The 17961-nt window shown below is 38.3% G+C and overlaps 1 protein-coding gene across 1 annotated transcript in view; it reads right to left on the reverse strand.

The window, feature by feature from the left end:
- Positions 1-6930, reverse strand: part of Sh2d1b (SH2 domain containing 1B) — a 32000-nt gene extending 25070 nt beyond the window's left edge. The window contains exon 1 of the mRNA XM_063253576.1: positions 6668-6930. Within this exon, the coding sequence (XP_063109646.1) occupies positions 6668-6801 (134 nt within the window). The 5' untranslated portion in view covers positions 6802-6930. The remainder of the gene's footprint in view (positions 1-6667) is intronic.
- Positions 6931-17961: the final 11031 nt, after the last annotated feature.

A 17961-nucleotide genomic window follows, 5' to 3' on the forward strand; every position in this document is an offset into this window, starting at 1 on the left:
AGTGCCAAACGGTGTTGGGCTACTTTTCTCTGCCTTCCTTCCTTTATTTCTAGCTTCTCCATCCTAGGTCTATGAAAACATGGAGGGCGGTGTGTTGCTGTGCATTTTAATGCAGCAAAGAAGGGGCTGCTCACGAGGAGCAAGCAGATGACAGTTTCTGCACATCGGGGTCCACGGCCACGTCCCCAGGGTCTGCACTTGGTTTACACGTGGTTCTGAGGTAGCACCTTGAATGCATTTTGATTAAACAGGGGATCTTGGCAAGGTGGCCCTCAGACAAGTTATGGAGTCGTAAACTATCACTTATTTCCTTACAAAATGCGGATAATGTCAACTACGGCAAAGAGCTTTGTAAAATCTAAAAAAGATAATGCTTTGCACATCGTTTGGTTAGTAGAACATGTCTGTGTGGTAGCTCTTTTTGTGTAGGTATAAACAGGCTGATATTTGTGTCATAATAGTAATTTTAGATTTGTCTGCGTAAGGTCTGCTGTGGTTTGTATGAGGCTCATATGTTAAGGCTTCATCTCAAATATAATAATATTCAAAGGTGGTGGAAATTTTAAAAGTGGAAACGATCATTGGGGGCACCACGCCGGAGATGAAGTCATCCAGCACGCATGGGCTAGGTCTCACGGGGCTGGATTGTTTACCATGACAGTGAGTTGCTACAAAGTGAGTTTGCATGCTGTATACACTCTCTTACTTCCTTTCTGCCATTTGACTTCTCTAGTACATTCTTCCAACCCTCTAATGCTATCCTCCATCCATGGCCTCTCACCATGGCCAACGATAGCACCATTCGCTTAAATCTCCAGCACTATTACCTAAACAAACCTCTTTTCTTTATAAAGGAACCAATCCATGCTATTCTGTTATAGTTACACAAAAGAAACTACGGCAGTTATATAATGAAGGCAGCATGAACTGATTTATGTGACCGTCCAGAAAGAATCTTTCCTTCTCCCAACCTCAAATAGCCTTTCTCTGCCCTTCCCTGTCATTTGACTCCTTTTTAACTTTCATCATATTGACTGTGCTCACTGGACTGTAATTTCATGAGAGCAGAAACATCAAATCTACAATTTGCCACTGCTTCACCAACACTTAGAACCTTTCCTGGAACATAAGAGATGCACAGTGTGTATTTGTTGAATGAGTAAATGAAGATTCCATTCACCCTTCAACTCCCAGCTCCAGTGTCAGCTCTGCGTCCCACGATGGATGAATCACTCCTGCTCTCAGTTCCCACAGTGCCTTGATGACAGCTCAGTCATCACAATCGTCACATACACTTCCGTATCATTATCCCCACTGGGTCCTGACAGAACCTGAGTGTCCAGCACAGTGCCTGGCACATGGGAAACTTCAAATGGTTGTTCAACCACCAAACTTGAGTGACTATGCAGATTACTGCATAATAAGTTTTCCTCCCAAGAGACTGTGATGAGGTACTAGGGGACCACTGGACCTGAGCCTCGCACTGAGGATGTGTGATATTTTATCTGCCTTTCACTGACATGAATGAGAAGGAGGGTAAGGCCTGGTCATGTGCAGATGCCCAATAAATACTTAATATTGCCTTTCCACTTGATTTATAATTTTTAAGCATGTCTTAGTGATCTTTGCTTCAAATCAATACATATACTGGGCTAATATGTCCTGGAAAAGCTGAGAATAGGTATCAGTTTTCAAAACTGATTACCATATAGATTATATATGGTGAGATCCTGTCTCTAGCTCACCCTTTGGACCTTTCTTGATATCACTTTTTCTATTGTTGTTTGTCACCACCTGTCATCCAGAGGCACCACAGTCTCTACTGCCATCACCTGTCACCTCTCAGCTTCTGTAATTCTCCGTGTTAGTTGGAAATTGTTAAAATTCAGCACTTGTCTCTGCTTGGAAACCATCCGTGTTTCTCCATCCTTACAGAATTATTCTTTTAAAACCTCGTGGTATCATCTAAGACTACTTTGCAAAAAGCTGGTTTCCAAGCTACCTTCAAAGAACCTTTTAGGAGCCATAGGTTTTAAAATATATGGATGGCAAATCTCGGTGCCTGTCTTCCGTCCTCCCTGAGATGCCCTTCCGTGTAACCAGATTGTATCCGCTCTTCAGTCTCACTCCGTTTTCTCCTTTTGTAAGAAGTCTTCCCTGATCAGCTCTATAAAATTGTCTTTTCCAGAATTTTTCTGTATTTTCTTTATTTAACATGTTTTGGACTTCCACTCAAAGTGCAAATTCCCCATTGAAATGCCCTTAGAATTTCCACAGGTGCATAGCATTTTGATAGTTACTAAGGATTCACTATGTTTTCATATATCACAAAGAAACACATGCAGATGTAGACAGTGCAAAAAGGACGTATCAAATGAAAGGAATGAACACAACAACCCTTTTCTAACTCACTCCTACATTCACAGCCGCTACCCCATTGTAAATATTGTTTAGAAACTTTAGATGATTATATAAGAATATAAACAATTTTTATACAAAAGCAATCATACTTTGGACACTGCCTTTTTCCACAATAGATCGTGGAGATTTTCTCATACTATAGACGGATTTATCCAGTTTTGCTAATGCCTGGCTAACATTCCCTGAGAGTGTGGAGATCCTCCTAGTGACAATGAGACTGTCTCCAGTTTGTGCCTATTTGTGCAGTCACAATTGAAGGATACATTTTTATTAGTGAAATTTGGAGTCGGTCATTATATCTAGTGTCTCATATTTTGGCCACATTGCTGGTTGAAGAGGCTGCATCAGCTTATGGCGAGCATGTACGTCTTAGCTCGGGTCCCCTCTAGGAGGTTCATAATTGTTTTTGTGTACTGAACAGGAACGATAGGAAAACTGGTACATTATTCTAATAATTTGTATTTTTAAAATTATGAGTGAGAGCTAGTGTTTTTCATATTGTTTTGAGACTTTTTTTTTACTTTGCTTACTTAATTTATTTATTCTCTCTCTCTCTCTCTGTGTCTGTGTGTGTGGTCCTGGGAATTTAACACAGGGCTTCATACAGGCTACGCAAGTGCTCTATCACTGAGCTACGCCAAGTCTTTATCTGATTCTAACTTTGTTGACTTTGTTAACATTTCTGTGAGTTTATCAATTGCCTTTAAAGTTGTTTTTAACAGTTTTTTTTACAATTGTAATACTTATGAATCTTTTGTGATTTTAACTTTTTTTTACAATTGTAATATTTATGTATCTCTTGTGGTTTTTAGGTTTTCTTTTAAAGGACTTTCCAATTGTGAACATACTAGTTTGTGCTTTCTTCTAATGCATAGTTACATTAAAAAATAAGTTACATATTAGAACCTCTTTGAATTAATTTTGATTCAAGAAGAAAGTGATATAGGATTATTTTTTCTAAGTTAAAGAAAGTATCCCAACACCTTGATGAAAGTTATTTTCTTCATTGGCTTGAAATGCTTTTTTTAATCACATGCTAAATCTCATATATATTTGGCCTTATATCTGAATTCTGTTCTAACCCATTGATCTTATAGCAATTAATTACTAGCATTAATTACTGTGGTGATAGCTGTAGTTTTATAATGTATTTTAGCATTTGATAGAACTAGCCCCCCCCCCCGCATTTTTTTGCATTGGGGATCCAACTCATTGCTTTGCCCTTACCAGGCAGGCATTCATGCTGCTGAGCTAAATCTCTGGCACTAGGCTCTTTTTAAAGAAAACATTTCTGAATATTCTATAAAGTTCCTTGTTCTGTGTTCCAATTTAAGCGTACTATCCTTTCAGAAACTTTTAAAAAATTCTTTGTTTTTATTACTGAAAACTTACTGGATTACAGACTAAAGTGAACTAATATGCTTTCAAACAGACTATTTGCATTTATTCAAGTCTCCTGGTAGGCTTCCTACTAGATATTTAAGTTTTCTTGACACAAGTCTTACATATTTCATATTACATTTATTCCTGTGTATCATTATTTTTCTCTGCTTTAAATGAGTTGTTTTATTATATTTTTGTTGGCTATTATACATGTATAGGAAAACTGTTGAATTTTATAAATTAATGTTAAAAGCAAATGTCCATATTGAATTTTCCTAAAAATTATAGTAAAAATTTTTTCTACTTAAATCTTAGACTTCTTAAGTGTAAAATCAGCTTACTTTCAAATAATTTTGCACTTTCTTTTAAAACTTTTACACTTCCCCTATTTACTTCATTTGGCCCATCACAGTTTTCAGGATCTCCTGATAAATGTTACATGGTGGTGCTGTTATTGAGTATCACTGGCTCAATCACGTTGAATGAAAATTCTTTTTTTTTTTGTATCAAGAATCGAACTCGCAGCCTTATGCTTGCCAGGCAGATGCTTACGCCACTGAGCTAAATCCCTGCCCTTTAATGGAAATTCTTGTAATATTTCATTGGGCCTTTGGTTAGGGAATTATCTAGCTATGTAGGAGTTTGTAAAGCACGTGCATATGTGTGCACGAGCATGCATGTGTCTGTGTTTAATTAAGAGGTGGATGTTTAATCTCATACATTTTAAGCCAACTGTATGAATTATGAAGTTTGTAAAGTTTGAACTACTAATAAATTAATAAACTATATGTAGCTAATCTAATAATTTTCCTAACACGGAATAATCCTGGGTTTCTTGGATTAGATTACACATAAACATAGTATATTTTCTCCTCAATGTGTGAAATCAGTCCACATGTGGGTCTTTTCTTCTATGGCTGTATCTGTTTTGGGGAAAAAAATTACCTTCACACATATAATTTGGAAGAAATCAAAAATATTTTAAAATGGGTGAAAAGATATAAATATGCAGTTTTCTAAAGGGGAATTGAATTACTTCATTTTCCATTATAGTATCTGTACATAAAGCTGTGTTTGTAAGGAAAAGAAGCATAGTTAGCCCACAGTTACAGAGTCCAAACAGCATTGCACTGGCTCTGGCGAGGACTCCTGGGCTGCATCACATCATGGCACACAGCATCACGGGGAACACAAGTGAGAGGAAAAGAACATAGAGAAAAATAGGAAGCCAGAGCAGGGGTTGGGAAGAATGACTTAACTGACTATTTTCATAACTATCAACAAACAAGAACTGACTCATTGTGAGAAGTATGTCAGTTCCTTCCAAGGACAGTGGCCTTGGTTGACACAAAGAGCTGCCTCTTAACACCACATTGAGGCTCAACCTTCCAGTGTGTGAATCCTAGTGTGATGAATCACATTTGAATCATAGCAGAAATTACCAATGGTTGAAAAAACTATATATATATAGTATATATATATATATGCTCGATCTCACTTGTAAATGTAGATTGATAACACCTTAATAATATCTTTCTCATCACATCCAGAACTATTTAAGGGAATAAACACATTCTTTTATTTCTATTAGTAATGACTATCACATTTTCCTTCAAAGCTCTCAATCTCTAAGAAACATGAAAGCGCATTCATAGAATGGCACTAATTCTTCGCTTAGTCAGATTTTAGTCAGAGTTTGAACCTTCTCCTAGACCTATCCCTGAGCTTTCTCATAAAATCTAGTTTATCAAAGAATTCTGCTAAGTCAGTTTGGCAAGAACCCCTCAGCATCACTACCTGACCCCCTTTGAAACCTGAGCAGGCTCTTCCTCCATAACCTGCCCTAACCTGTCTGAGCATTCTGACCTACCTTCAGCTGGAATCTGGGTCTGTTACCTACAACCCCTCTTGCTCCTGACATTTCCTCTTTGTAATTTCTATCCTCTCCTTGGGAATAAATTCCCATTTGCCCTTGCTCTGTTTGGGGTTAAGCCTCATGCTTCTCCCCCACCTCAAGTCTCCCTTGCAGTGGTCCCTATGCCCATCAAGATGGTCTTGAATAAAGTCTCCCATGCTTTAACAAGTGTCATTTACTTTCTTTCTTTAACAAGAGACACTTGGATTTTAATCTTAAAATAGGCAGAATGAAAGGTCCACTGTTCTCTAGAAAGAAAAAATACACGAAGAGATTTTGACTGATAACTGTTCAGCATTGCTTTATAAACTGAGCATAAACACTTTCCTTCATCAAAGTCGCTCTGATTTTTGGTCCTGAAATTTCATATGTAACTCAGTTTCTGGAAATATCAAATGCAATTTAGTACCAAGAAGTCATGTGAGAAATTCAGATCTCTGTTTCTTCACCTATAAAGTGGTGAATGCTTCTGTTTGCTTTGATAGACCACAAGAGAGATGAAAATAAATGATATTTGATGGGGCCCTTCACAAATCTAACACCAGAAAATGTTGACATTTATGTATTGCAAGTGGACAGAGCAGAATACGTAATTGTTTATGCTAAAATTTCATGAAAGATCCTAGCCTTCTCCATGCCAATTAAATAGATCTGTGAAAAAGAGAATTTTTATGACATTTCTACCGTCTCTCCACCCAGCCATGCTTCCTGAAGCCTGTCCCTTTCCTACAAAATTAAGGTTCTATGGCTACAGAGTCTGTACATGTGAGGTTTACACCAGGGAGAGGAGCAGGTGGAAGAAGTGGGCTGGCACACTCCTCCTCTGCTCTCTTGGCAGAGTGTAGCTCTTTGGGCCTGCCAAGGAGAGTGGTAGACAATGCCTTGAAGATGCGGCTGCCATTACTACAACCAACAAGTTTCCAATGTGGGGCAGGCAAGGCTACTCACGAGACGCAGAGGCACAAGGCTCCAGGTACAGACTCGCTGTCTCTTATCAGGAAGTTGCCATTCACTCCTTCCTTGAGCAACAAAGTCTCACACTCTTGCTTTGTCAGAGGGCCGTGGTAGTAAGGCAGATCCATGGAGAGCTCTCCTTGGTACAGCTTCTGGGTTAGCTGGGAGTCCAGGTCTGAAGAAGACAGTGGAGGTGGTTTGAAGGGCCTCTTCTTCCAGTGGTGTGGGAATGAGATTCGGTTGCTCTGTGGAACTCAGTTTCATCAGATTCAGGAAATGAGAAGGGCGGGGTGATGAAGTGACCAAGACACTTTAGCCTCAAAGTAGCCTCAAAGTAGCCCCAAAGTGGCTCAAAGTGGGTAGAATTAGTGATGTTCATGGGTGGCCGCAAGACTGAAGTCAAGCTCCCTGGAACCAGACTGTATCTTGTGTGTCACTGAATGCCACCAGCTTGTACCTTCTCTAGCACCTGGCATCCTTTCTAAGGAACATTCCACTCATTCTGCAGCAATGGATGCCTATTTTCTGCTAAAGCTGCCTCCAAGTAAGCTGTGCTTAGCTGAAAACGAATACATTTGGGGGCTGCAACAGTTGACATGTCCAAGCACAATAGGACAACTGAAAAAGAGAGACACTTCTGCAGGTTCAAGCGACATGAAAAATGGAAACAGCAGTGGAAATAAAAAGGTCACTGAACACCATTATAGCCCTTCTCATGTAAAGAGATTCTTGCTAATGTTCTCAAGCACTGTGGCTTGTGAGGAAAACAGGTGACAGAAATATATGAATATCCCATTTAGCACAGATGACAGGCGTATCTAGCCATGCAATTTGTTGTAGGGGGGCCCAGGCAGAGGCTTGAATCTGGGCTCCAATTATCTGGCTTCATTCAACCAGTCACCATCAAGCATATGAGAAGCCACACGTAGAGTTCATATCTGCAATCTAGCACTCTGGAAGGCTGTGCCAGGAAGATTACAAGTTTGAGCCCAGTCTAAGAAATTTAACAGTTTAGCAAAAACTTGTCTCAAACCAAAAAGGCTGGGGTGTAGTGCCAAAGCCCCGAGTCCAATCCCCAGGACTGGAAAAAAGAAAGTGTGAGAAAATTCTTACCGATAGAGAAATTAATTTATTTACCATTTGGCCAAATTGTGCAGGCAGCTAGTCCTCTGTTCTTGAATGCGCAGAAGTGCTTGATTTACAGAAACAAAAGCTAGGAAATATGCCTATGTAGATTTAGCTGGGCTTTGGTACCAGCAAGCCCAGAGAACAGTAACCTCCTGCTGAAACCTCCTTGGCACTAGGATTGGAAGTGGCAGTTTCTACTCAGCATGAGGAAGTTGGAGAAATACTTCAATGGTTTTTAAATTAAGGTTATTGGTAAAATTTAGATATACATAATGATCTTATTTATCACAGGGAATTTGTACTTGTGTATGATATATTTGGATTTGGCTTTTATTTTTTCCCAATTCCTTCCCCTCCCTTCAAGCCCTATTCCCTTCTTTATTTCAAAGATATGTTTCCATTCAAATCCTTCTTTTATTGTTTTTTTCCTTTTTTCTTCTTTCCTTTCCCCCTCCACCCTTCCTAGTCCTCTTTTCTTTTGAAATATTTTTTCCTATTTCACAATACCTAGTTACACTTTCGGTTTCTCACACCAGAGAAATAATGTGATATTTACATTTGTGTAACCTGTGTATTTCACTTAGGCATATGGTAGACACAGTTTTAAAATCTTATTTTTTTCCTGTACTCGAGATTGAATTCAGATGAGCTGCATCTTTGGTCCTTTTTTGTTTTTTATTCTGACGTGAGGTGTCATCATGTTACGAAACTGCCCCAAATAAGCTCTAAATTCCAATCTTCTTGTCTTGGCCTCCCAGAGTACTGAGATTACAGGCATGCACCACAAGATTTGTATTAACCTCTTGTTTCAAATTGATTGCAGTAGAATCTGAGTATCCAGTTTAGTGTACAAATACTGGTCCACATGGGAGGAAAGAGGGTGTGAGAGCTGGGTTAGTAACTGCCAGGTCCTTTGAGCTCCTACCCTGAAAGATCAGAGCTGTATCCCCATGAAGAAAGTTCAAGAAAGTTCTAGTGACTAGGACATTTATCTCCTTTTAGATCATTTTGTTTATGAGAAATATTTTTTTTGTTTTTATTTCTGAGTTCTTCCCACATTGATTTACTGATAGTCTACAGAAATAGAAAATTATGTGGCTTCTCTAATCTGAGTCCTAATATAATACCCAAGGCTTTTATGAACAACCAAATCAACCTATGTGTTAGTTATTGATCAATTTCCGATGTGATAACCTATACAAGCATACCTACAATCCAGTATGAAATTGAATTACATTTATATAACTCTCACAAATACCATCCCACAGTGTTCATATCAATAAACTCAGTAAATTTCTCTCCCTATTCACCTGCCTCACTAAAATATCTCTGGGAAATCACTGTATATCTTGAGTATGTATCAATAAAAATCAACTGTATGCGGATGGCAATCCTGATGTCTCTAAACATTTTCTTAATTCAGATGTTAATCACACTTGGCAACTTTGCTGAGGTGTGTCTTGTATTGAAAAGTAAGAACTTCCTTGTAATGACAGGTCTTTGTCTTCTTGCAAGTCCGATTGCTCGGCTGTTTGGTATGATGAGTTATGTACTCACCAAAGAACTCCTTCTCAGAGTGATATGCATTCAAATCCAACTTCCTCTTGAGTGATCTTATTTGATTCACTTTTAATTCACTGGGAATTATGGTGAAGAAGAAAATACTGATGAAAGAGGAATTTCTAAGTTAGGTTTCTGAAAGGTCTCCATACGGATTTCTGTAGTGGTTGTGCTAGTTTACATTCCCTCCAACAAGGCAGAAAGGTTGTTTTCCCCACAACTTTGCAGTATTTCTTGTTTCCTGAGTTATTGATGAAAGTAATTGTTACTGCAGTAAGATAGAATCTCAGTACTGTTTTGATTTGTATTTCTCTACACAGATGCTGAACATTTTTTCCTATACTTATTGGCCTGGTGTACTTCTTCTGAGAAATGTTTATTCATTTTAATTGTTCATTTCTTGAGTGTTTCTTTGTGGGGGATCTAATTTTTTGATTTATATATTCTAGATATATATTTGTTCCCTGAGGAGTAGCTAGCAAAACTCTCTTTCTTATTTTGTAGGTTGTCTTTTCACTCTGTTGGTTGTTTCCTTTGTTGTGCAGAAGATTTTTGATATGATGTCATCCCCACTTGTTGATTCTTGGTGTTATTTCTTGTGCAATTGGGATTGTGTTTTTAAAAAACCTATTGTCCTATTGCTTATATCTTCAAGCATTTTACCTATTTTATCTTCCAGCAGATTTAGTGTATCTAAAGTATCTAAAGACTTGATATATTTTTATTTTATTTTACTACGAGAGATACAAGTCTAGATACATTCTTTTGCAAGTGAGTAATTAGTTCTGTTGGTTACTTTTCTCTCATTACTGGGAAAAAATACCTGACACTCAAAATTAGGGAAGGAAGAGTTTATTTAACTCACAGCTTGTGGAGGTTTCAGTCCATAATCAGCTCATAGCCATAATCAGTCATAACCAAGGCAGGGTGGTGGCAGACACCAAAAGCAACAAGATCAAAAGGGACAAAAAGGGAGAAGTATGCCTCTTTCCCTCCCTTGTGTTATACGCAGGCTGTCTACCCCAGGGCAGGTGCAGCGCTCACACCACCAATCCCAGCACTAGCTAGTGAACCAGTCACAAACTCTGGATTCAGCTGCCTTCAAAAGGCACCTCCCCATGACCACATGAGGCTTTGGGGGAACATCCAGACACAAACCATGGCACCAGTTTTCTCAGCACCATTTATTAAAGAAACCTTCTGTGAAGAATGCGGTTAGTATTTTGATTGGGATTGCATTAAAACTGTACATCAGTTTCAATAGTATGATCATTTTGACAATACTGGTTACATGTATCCAGGAACAGCTTTTAGAAGATTTATTTCACAGTTGGCTCCATTGCAGGAAGGATGTGATGAAGGGGTCTGGTGCAGAAAAGCTGCTCATGTCATGGCCACCAAGAAGCAGAGAGGGACAGAAGAAGCCAGGGACAAGTATACATCATTCTGGGTCACACACCTGTCAGGCTCCCACCTCCAGTCAGGCTCCACCCCCAACAGCAAGCCAGATAGAGTCCCATGATCCATTCACCTTCCAAAGTCCTATCTGTGAACACTTGGGGCTTTCCAGGGACATTATAAGTCTCGATCATTGCAATAGCCATTTTAGTTACTTTCTTAATTGTCATTGCCCCTTATCTAAAATAGAACTTATTTGATATATACCTGTAACTAACGTGTACAACTATCAGTGTCATGGATCTGGAAACTTTACAGCTGCAGTCTTTTTGTGCCGTCAGAGACTGGTTTCATGGAAGAAAATTTTTCCACGGCCCAGGGGAGGAAGGAAATGGTGCGGCATCATTCACAGGAGCATGCAACCGAGATCCCTATGTGTGCAGTTCACAGTAGGCTTGTGCTCCTGTGAGACTCTAACGACTTCAGTGATCTGAGGGAGGTGGAACTCAGGCAACGGGAAGTGGATGAACTATAAATGCTGCTTCTTTCCAGCCTGCAGGCTCGGGGTGTAGCTCAGCGTTACAGCGCCTGCCTGGCAAGAACCAGGTCCTAAATTGGATCCTAACTGAGAGGGAGTATTCTGAATAGGATTCGTGGCAGTGTGTCTTTTACTGCCCTGGTGTTTTCTGTAGGTTTTGAGCACATCGTGTAGGTATATGCAACTCTGAAGAAGTTTCAGAAACTCTAGGTTAGCAAGGAGAAGGGGGGAGAAACTCTCACATTTTTGACCGAATAGGTTCTTCCAGTGGCCAGCTGACCTGTGGCTGTAGGAGGTGGGGTGCTTTCCTCACAGCCCCCACATCTGAAAGAGCTGACTGAACTAGTCATACTGTATTTCCTGCCTGTAAAGCCTTTGGCCTGAGTCATATTCATCCACTCCGTGGGGTGGGAGGGAGAGAGATATTTTCTCCAACAAGTTAAACTTTTCTTCTTCTCCAGGAGCATGGATGGGCAGGTTGAGGCCACAGTGTTGGTGTGAGAAGTATCATCAGCAAACCCGAAATATTCCTTCATCTGGCACTCACCTCCTGCTGTGAGGCCTCCCCAACTTTAAAGTTGGAGAACCCTGCTTTACAGAATTAGTTGGGCAGCTTTGCCATTAATATTAATAACCTTAATAATTTAAAATTCTAGAAAGTGTGCAATCCTGTATATGTAGTATCTTCATATTTATTACTTTCTGAAAAGAAACCATGAATGCATTGCAGCATAGACTGTGTTCCCATGTACATTAGAATTTGGTTAGAAATGATTTCTATTTTTTTCTTGTCTGTTGAAAAGTTACCCTATTCAAACAAGTTGCCTAAAGCTTCTGACAACACCTGGTGAGTTCAAAAGCTGATCAGATTCAAAGATCTTTTAAATTTTTAAGTTCTTGATTTTTCTTTTGTAAGTAGTGCATAACAGTTATACAAAAATTAGTGAGTTTCATTTTAGATTATTCGTATGTGCAGTAACATATTTTGATCATTCCCTCACCCCTTTACTGACTGATGCTCAGGAAACAGTGGCTTAGAGGAAATGACCGCTTCTGGTGACCATTTTACTTTTTCTTTCACCAAGAAGAGAGGGAAGGACATGAAAGGAGAAAGTGAAATGAACACAAGAAAGAATGTAGCTGCATGTGCAACCAATGATTGAAACATACGGTGAACGTCTAAGTTAAAAAATTTTATTATGATAAAAGACAGGTTAGTGAGAAATATGAGATACGTGTGTGCAACGTGTCTTTTACTGCAATACTTTTTGAAATTTAAACATTCATTGCATTTTTGATCAGCCCTTTGATCACCTATTTACAGCAATTGCTGTCAAAATAACTTTACAAGGTGTCCTTATCCACCTCATTCACCAGACCTGGCACTGTCCAACATCTGGTTCTTCCACAAAGTCAAAATGACCATGAAGGTACATGTTTTGAATTGATTCTAGTCATTAAGGAAGCGAGGATAGCACAACCAAAGACTTCCAGAACTGCTATAGAAAGTGGCAAAAAGGATGGGATGTGTGTTTGAAACAAGTGGGAATATCCTGCATTTTTTTGAGATAGGGCTTCACTATGCAGTTCAGGCTGGCCTTGAGCTCACTTTGTAGCCCAGGCTGCTCTTGAATGCTCAATGATCCTCCTGCCTCAGCCTCCTGAGTTCTCAGATTATGGGTGTATGCCACTACCCCCGTCTGAGAGGGAGTATGCTGAGTAGGATTCGTGGCAGTGTGTCTTTTACTGCCCTGGTGTTTTCTGTAGGTTTTGAGCACATCGTGTAGGTATATGCAACTCTGAAGAAGTTTCAGAAACTCTAGGTTAGCAAGGAGAAGGGGGGAGAAACTCTCACATTTTTGACTGAATAGGTTCTTCCAGGGGCCAGCTGACCTGTGGCTGTAGGAGGTGGGGTGGTTTCCTCACAGCCCCCACATCTGAAAGAGCTGACTGAACTAGTCATACTGTATTTCCTGCCTGTAAAGCCTTTGGCCTGAGCCATATTCATCCACTCCGTGGGGTGGGAGGGAGAGAGGTATTTTCTCCAACGAGTTAAACTTTTCTTCTTCTCCAGGAGCATGGATGGGCAGGTTGAGGCCACAGTGTTGGTGTGAGAAGTATCATCACCAAACCCGAAATATTCCTTCATCTGGCACTCACCTCCTGCTGTGAGGCCTCCCCAACTTTAAAGTTGGAGAACCCTGCTTTACAGAATTAGTTGGGCAGCTTTGCCATTAATATTAATAACCTTAATAATTTAAAATTCTAGAAAGTGTGCAATCCTGTATATGTAGTATCTTCATATTTATTACTTTCTGAAAAGAAACCATGAATGCATTGCAGCATAGACTGTGTTCCCATGTACATTAGAATTTGGTTAGAAATGATTTCTATTTTTTTCTTGTCTGTTGAAAAGTTACCCTATTCAAACAAGTTGCCTAAAGCTTCTGACAACACCTGGTGAGTTCAAAAGCTGATCAGATTCAAAGATCTTTTAAATTTTTAAGTTGTCGATTTTTTCTTTTATAAGTAGTGCATAACAGTTATACAAAAATAGCGAGTTTCATTTTAGATTATTCGTACATGCAGATAACATATTTTGATCATTCCCTCACCCCTTTACTGACTTTCTTTGTCCCACTCTTCTTCTCTAATAGTTTTCCTTTTACTTCTATGTCATCTCTCATTTAGTAAATTTAATTTTTCCTAGATTCCTTGTATGAGGGATAAACATGTAATCCTTGACTTTCTAAGTTTGGTTTATTTCACTTAATGTCATGGTCTTCAGTACATTCGTTTTCCTGCAAATAACGTGGTTTCATTCTTCTTTATGACTGAATAAATGTGTGTGTAACGTGCTTTCTTCATTCATCTGCTGACTGCTACCTAGGATGCTTTCAGAACTTGGCTATTGTGAACTGTGTTGCAGTAAATTTGGGTATGCAGGAATGCTGTTAGTATGCTGTCTTTAATTCCTTCAGGTAGGTACCAAGGAACGCTACATCTGGGTCATACTGTAGTTTTGCTTTTAGTTTTTCGAGGGACCCACACTGATTTCTGTAGTAGAGGTACTAATTTACATTCCCACCAGCTGTAAAGAGGAGTTCTTTTATCCTTCACGTTCTCATAGTATTTTTGGCATTTTTTCTGTTTTACCAAGTTTATAACTTTTGATAGTTACTGTTTATCATTTTATTTTCATTTCAAAAAGTATTTTTCCACATTTTTATTAGTGCATATTGTTCATACAGATGAGTTTCATTTCATCAGATTTGTTTTTTTTTAATTTTTTAAATTTTTGTCTTTTTCCTTTTTATTGGTACCGGGGATCAAACTCACAATTGCCTGCTTTACAAGGCAGGCGCTTATGCCGCTGAGCTAAATCCCCAGCCCTCAATTTCATCAGATTTGTACACGTACATAACAGCCTTTAATCATCCCCCCACTCTCTTCCTTACTCCATCCTTTTCCTTAGTTTCCCACGTTTAATGGGATGGGGGTTCAATGTGTGTACTGCATTTTGATCACACTCATGCCCTCCTAGTACCTAGTACTACATCCCTTCTTCCCCTTCCTTCCTTCTTTCTTGTCTGATAAGAAGTCTTCCTTCTACTTTCCTACCATGTTTTTTACTGTCCACATATTTTGGAGACCATGCAATATTTTTTCCTCTGAGTCTGGCTTATTTTACTTGACATTATGCTCTCCAGATCCAACCATTTTCTGCAAATGATGAAATTTTCTTTTTTATGGCTGAATACTCCACTGTGTATATATACCACATTTTCTTTAACCATTTATCTATGGATGGATATTTAGACTGGGACTATGTCACAGGTATGTACATTGTGCTACCATAAACGCAGGTATGCAAGTATCTCTAAGGAACACTGACATTAATTCTTTCAAGTATGTACCAAAGAGTGGTATACCCAAATCAAATAACTCCTCAACATAGTAAAGACCATATATTTTTCTGTGAGGGAAAAAAAACTGAAAACTTTTATTTATTTTTATTTTTTGGTACTAGGGATTGAACTCATGACCTCATGCTTGCCAGACAGGTGCTTACGCTACTGAGCTAAATTCCCGGCCCATAACTGAAAGCATTTAAAATTAAGAAGTGAAATTTTAGCCCAAGAAAGTGGAGCTACAAATAGAAAAGGAATCCAAATTATTCTTGTTTATAGATGATATCAGCCTATACTTAAAAAGTCATAAAGATTCCATCAAAAGACTTTTCAAACTAACCAGTAGCAGGATAAAAAATCAATATAAAAATCAATAGCCTTTTAAACATAAATAATGGACAAGCTAAGAAAGAAATAAGGAAAAATTTCATTTGCAATAGTTTTAAAAATACTTAGAAATCACTCTAACCAAACAAGTGAAAGACCACTACAATAAAAATTTCAGAACACTGAAGGAGACACTAGAGAATGGAAGGATGTCCCACATTCATGGTTTAGTTTGGAAGATTTAATATTGTTAATATAGCCATATTATCAAAACTGATATAAATTCATGCAGTGTCCATCAGAATTCCAATGATATTCTTAATAGAACTGGAAAAAAACCCTAAAATTAATATTTTTCTGAGCCTTCTATCATTATAGCTTAACCCTAACACCAGAATTAGGCAGATACTGACCTCCTGCAGGAATTAAACTTCTTAATCCATCAGAAGTCCCATTCCTGACTACATCAACATATTTTATATATGGAAATATAAAAGACCCAGAATAGCCAAAGCAATCCTAAATGAAAGCCAAGTCTGGAGGAATCACTTTACCCAATTTCCAGTTATACAACAAAGTCATAAAGCTCAAACAGCATGGTAATGATACAAAAATAGACTTTCTAAAAGAACAGAGTAAAGTGCACATAAGCACGTTCTACAGCCACATGATTCTGGAAAAAGGAGCCAAAACCTAAGTTAGCAGAAAGGATTCTCTTTTTAAAATGGTACTAGGAAAACTAGACTCTCATATGTAGAAGACTGAAACCAGACCCCTATCTTTCATTCTGTACAAAAATGAATTCAAAATATATCAAAGACACAGATATAAAATCTGAAACTTTGAAACTGTTGAAAGAAAATATAGAATAAACAACTGAACACATAGGCATAAGCAAAGACTTTCTGACTAGGCCTCCAGTAGCACAGGGAATAAAAACAGAAGCATAAGTGGGACTACAAGATATTAAAATGTTCCTGTACATCAAGGGAAGTTAGTAGGTGAAGAAACTACCTATCAAATGGGAGAACAATCTTGGCCAGCTACTTTCCTGACAGATTATTGATATCCAGACTCTACAAAGAGTTTAAAAATCAAGTAGCCTAGTCAATAAGTGGGATAAGGAATTGAGTAGGAACTTCTCAAAAGACATAAAAATGGTCAACAAGCATATGGGAAAATGTTCAGCATCTGTAGCCACTAGGGAAATGCAAATCAACACATTGAGATTCGTGTCATCCCCGTCAGAAAGGTTATCAGCAAGAATACAAAATAACAGTTCTGGCAAGGGTGCAGGGAAAGAAACCATTAGTGGGAATGCACATCAGTACAGTCACTACAGAAATCAATATGGACACTTTTTAAAAAATTAAAAATAGAACTATTGCTTAAAAATATTCTTGATGATAGCCATTCTTTGTGGGGTGAGATGGTGATTATGTATATCTGCATGATGAGTCTTCAATAAAATTTCTGCACATCAAATCTCAGGTGGTCTTTCCTAGTTGGTACCATTGCATTGCATGTTCTTTCCGGTACATACAAACACTGCTACAAAACTTCTGGGAGAGGATACTCGAAAGCTTTGTTTCTGCTGTCTTCTGGACCCTACCCTACCCATCTTTTCCTATTGCTGATTTTTGCAAAAAACCATAAGCATGCAGATAACAGCTTTGAGTTCTGCAAGATTAATTATTGAGCTTAAGGGTATTCTTGGAGACTCCTGAACTACGTGTATGTAATGTCTAAATGTTTCTCAGTGTATGAAAAAAGATGAAAGGCCCCTCTACCCAAATAAAAAGAATCCATTTGCCACAACAATGAATCATTTAACCCTTACTCTGAAAATAGGTGATTAAAAGAATAATATTCTGCCTTCTCTGTGTGAATTATACTTCAATTAATATAATCTTATTTGAATATTTTTCTACAAAACTCCATATAATAAATATAAATGGGATACTAGATTATGAACGTTACCATTTTGTTACATATAATAAAATAAATGATTAAAGCAAAAAAATGCCAATGGGTGAAAAATTAAACTAAAACTTTGACAGACTTTAATGAAAGTTTTCAACTCCTGAATCCATTCTATTTTTACGAATAAGACATTTAGAAATTGGACAACTACTAATTTGATGCAATAGAAACATATAACAAAACTAGGCAGCATACTTTCAAAAGCAGTTCAACTTGAAACTCTAGAACTCACTTCTAGTTTATCACAATACAACAGTAATAGGAAACACATCTTGAGGAAGTTATCGGCCAGGGTTTACTAGAGAAACAGATACAACACAAGATATACAACAACAAGATTGGCTTACAATGGTCAGCCACAAAGTTGAATAAGGGAGCATTTAGAGCTGTCTGCATGCTAGAGGCTGAAGGGCCCTGCCCAAGGGCTGGAGCTTACAGCAGTG

Source organism: Cavia porcellus, unplaced genomic scaffold (genome assembly GCF_034190915.1).
Source record: "Cavia porcellus strain 051 isolate PalLab524CR breed Dunkin Hartley unplaced genomic scaffold, mCavPor4.1 scaffold_7, whole genome shotgun sequence".
Taxonomy (NCBI): domain Eukaryota; kingdom Metazoa; phylum Chordata; class Mammalia; order Rodentia; family Caviidae; genus Cavia; species Cavia porcellus.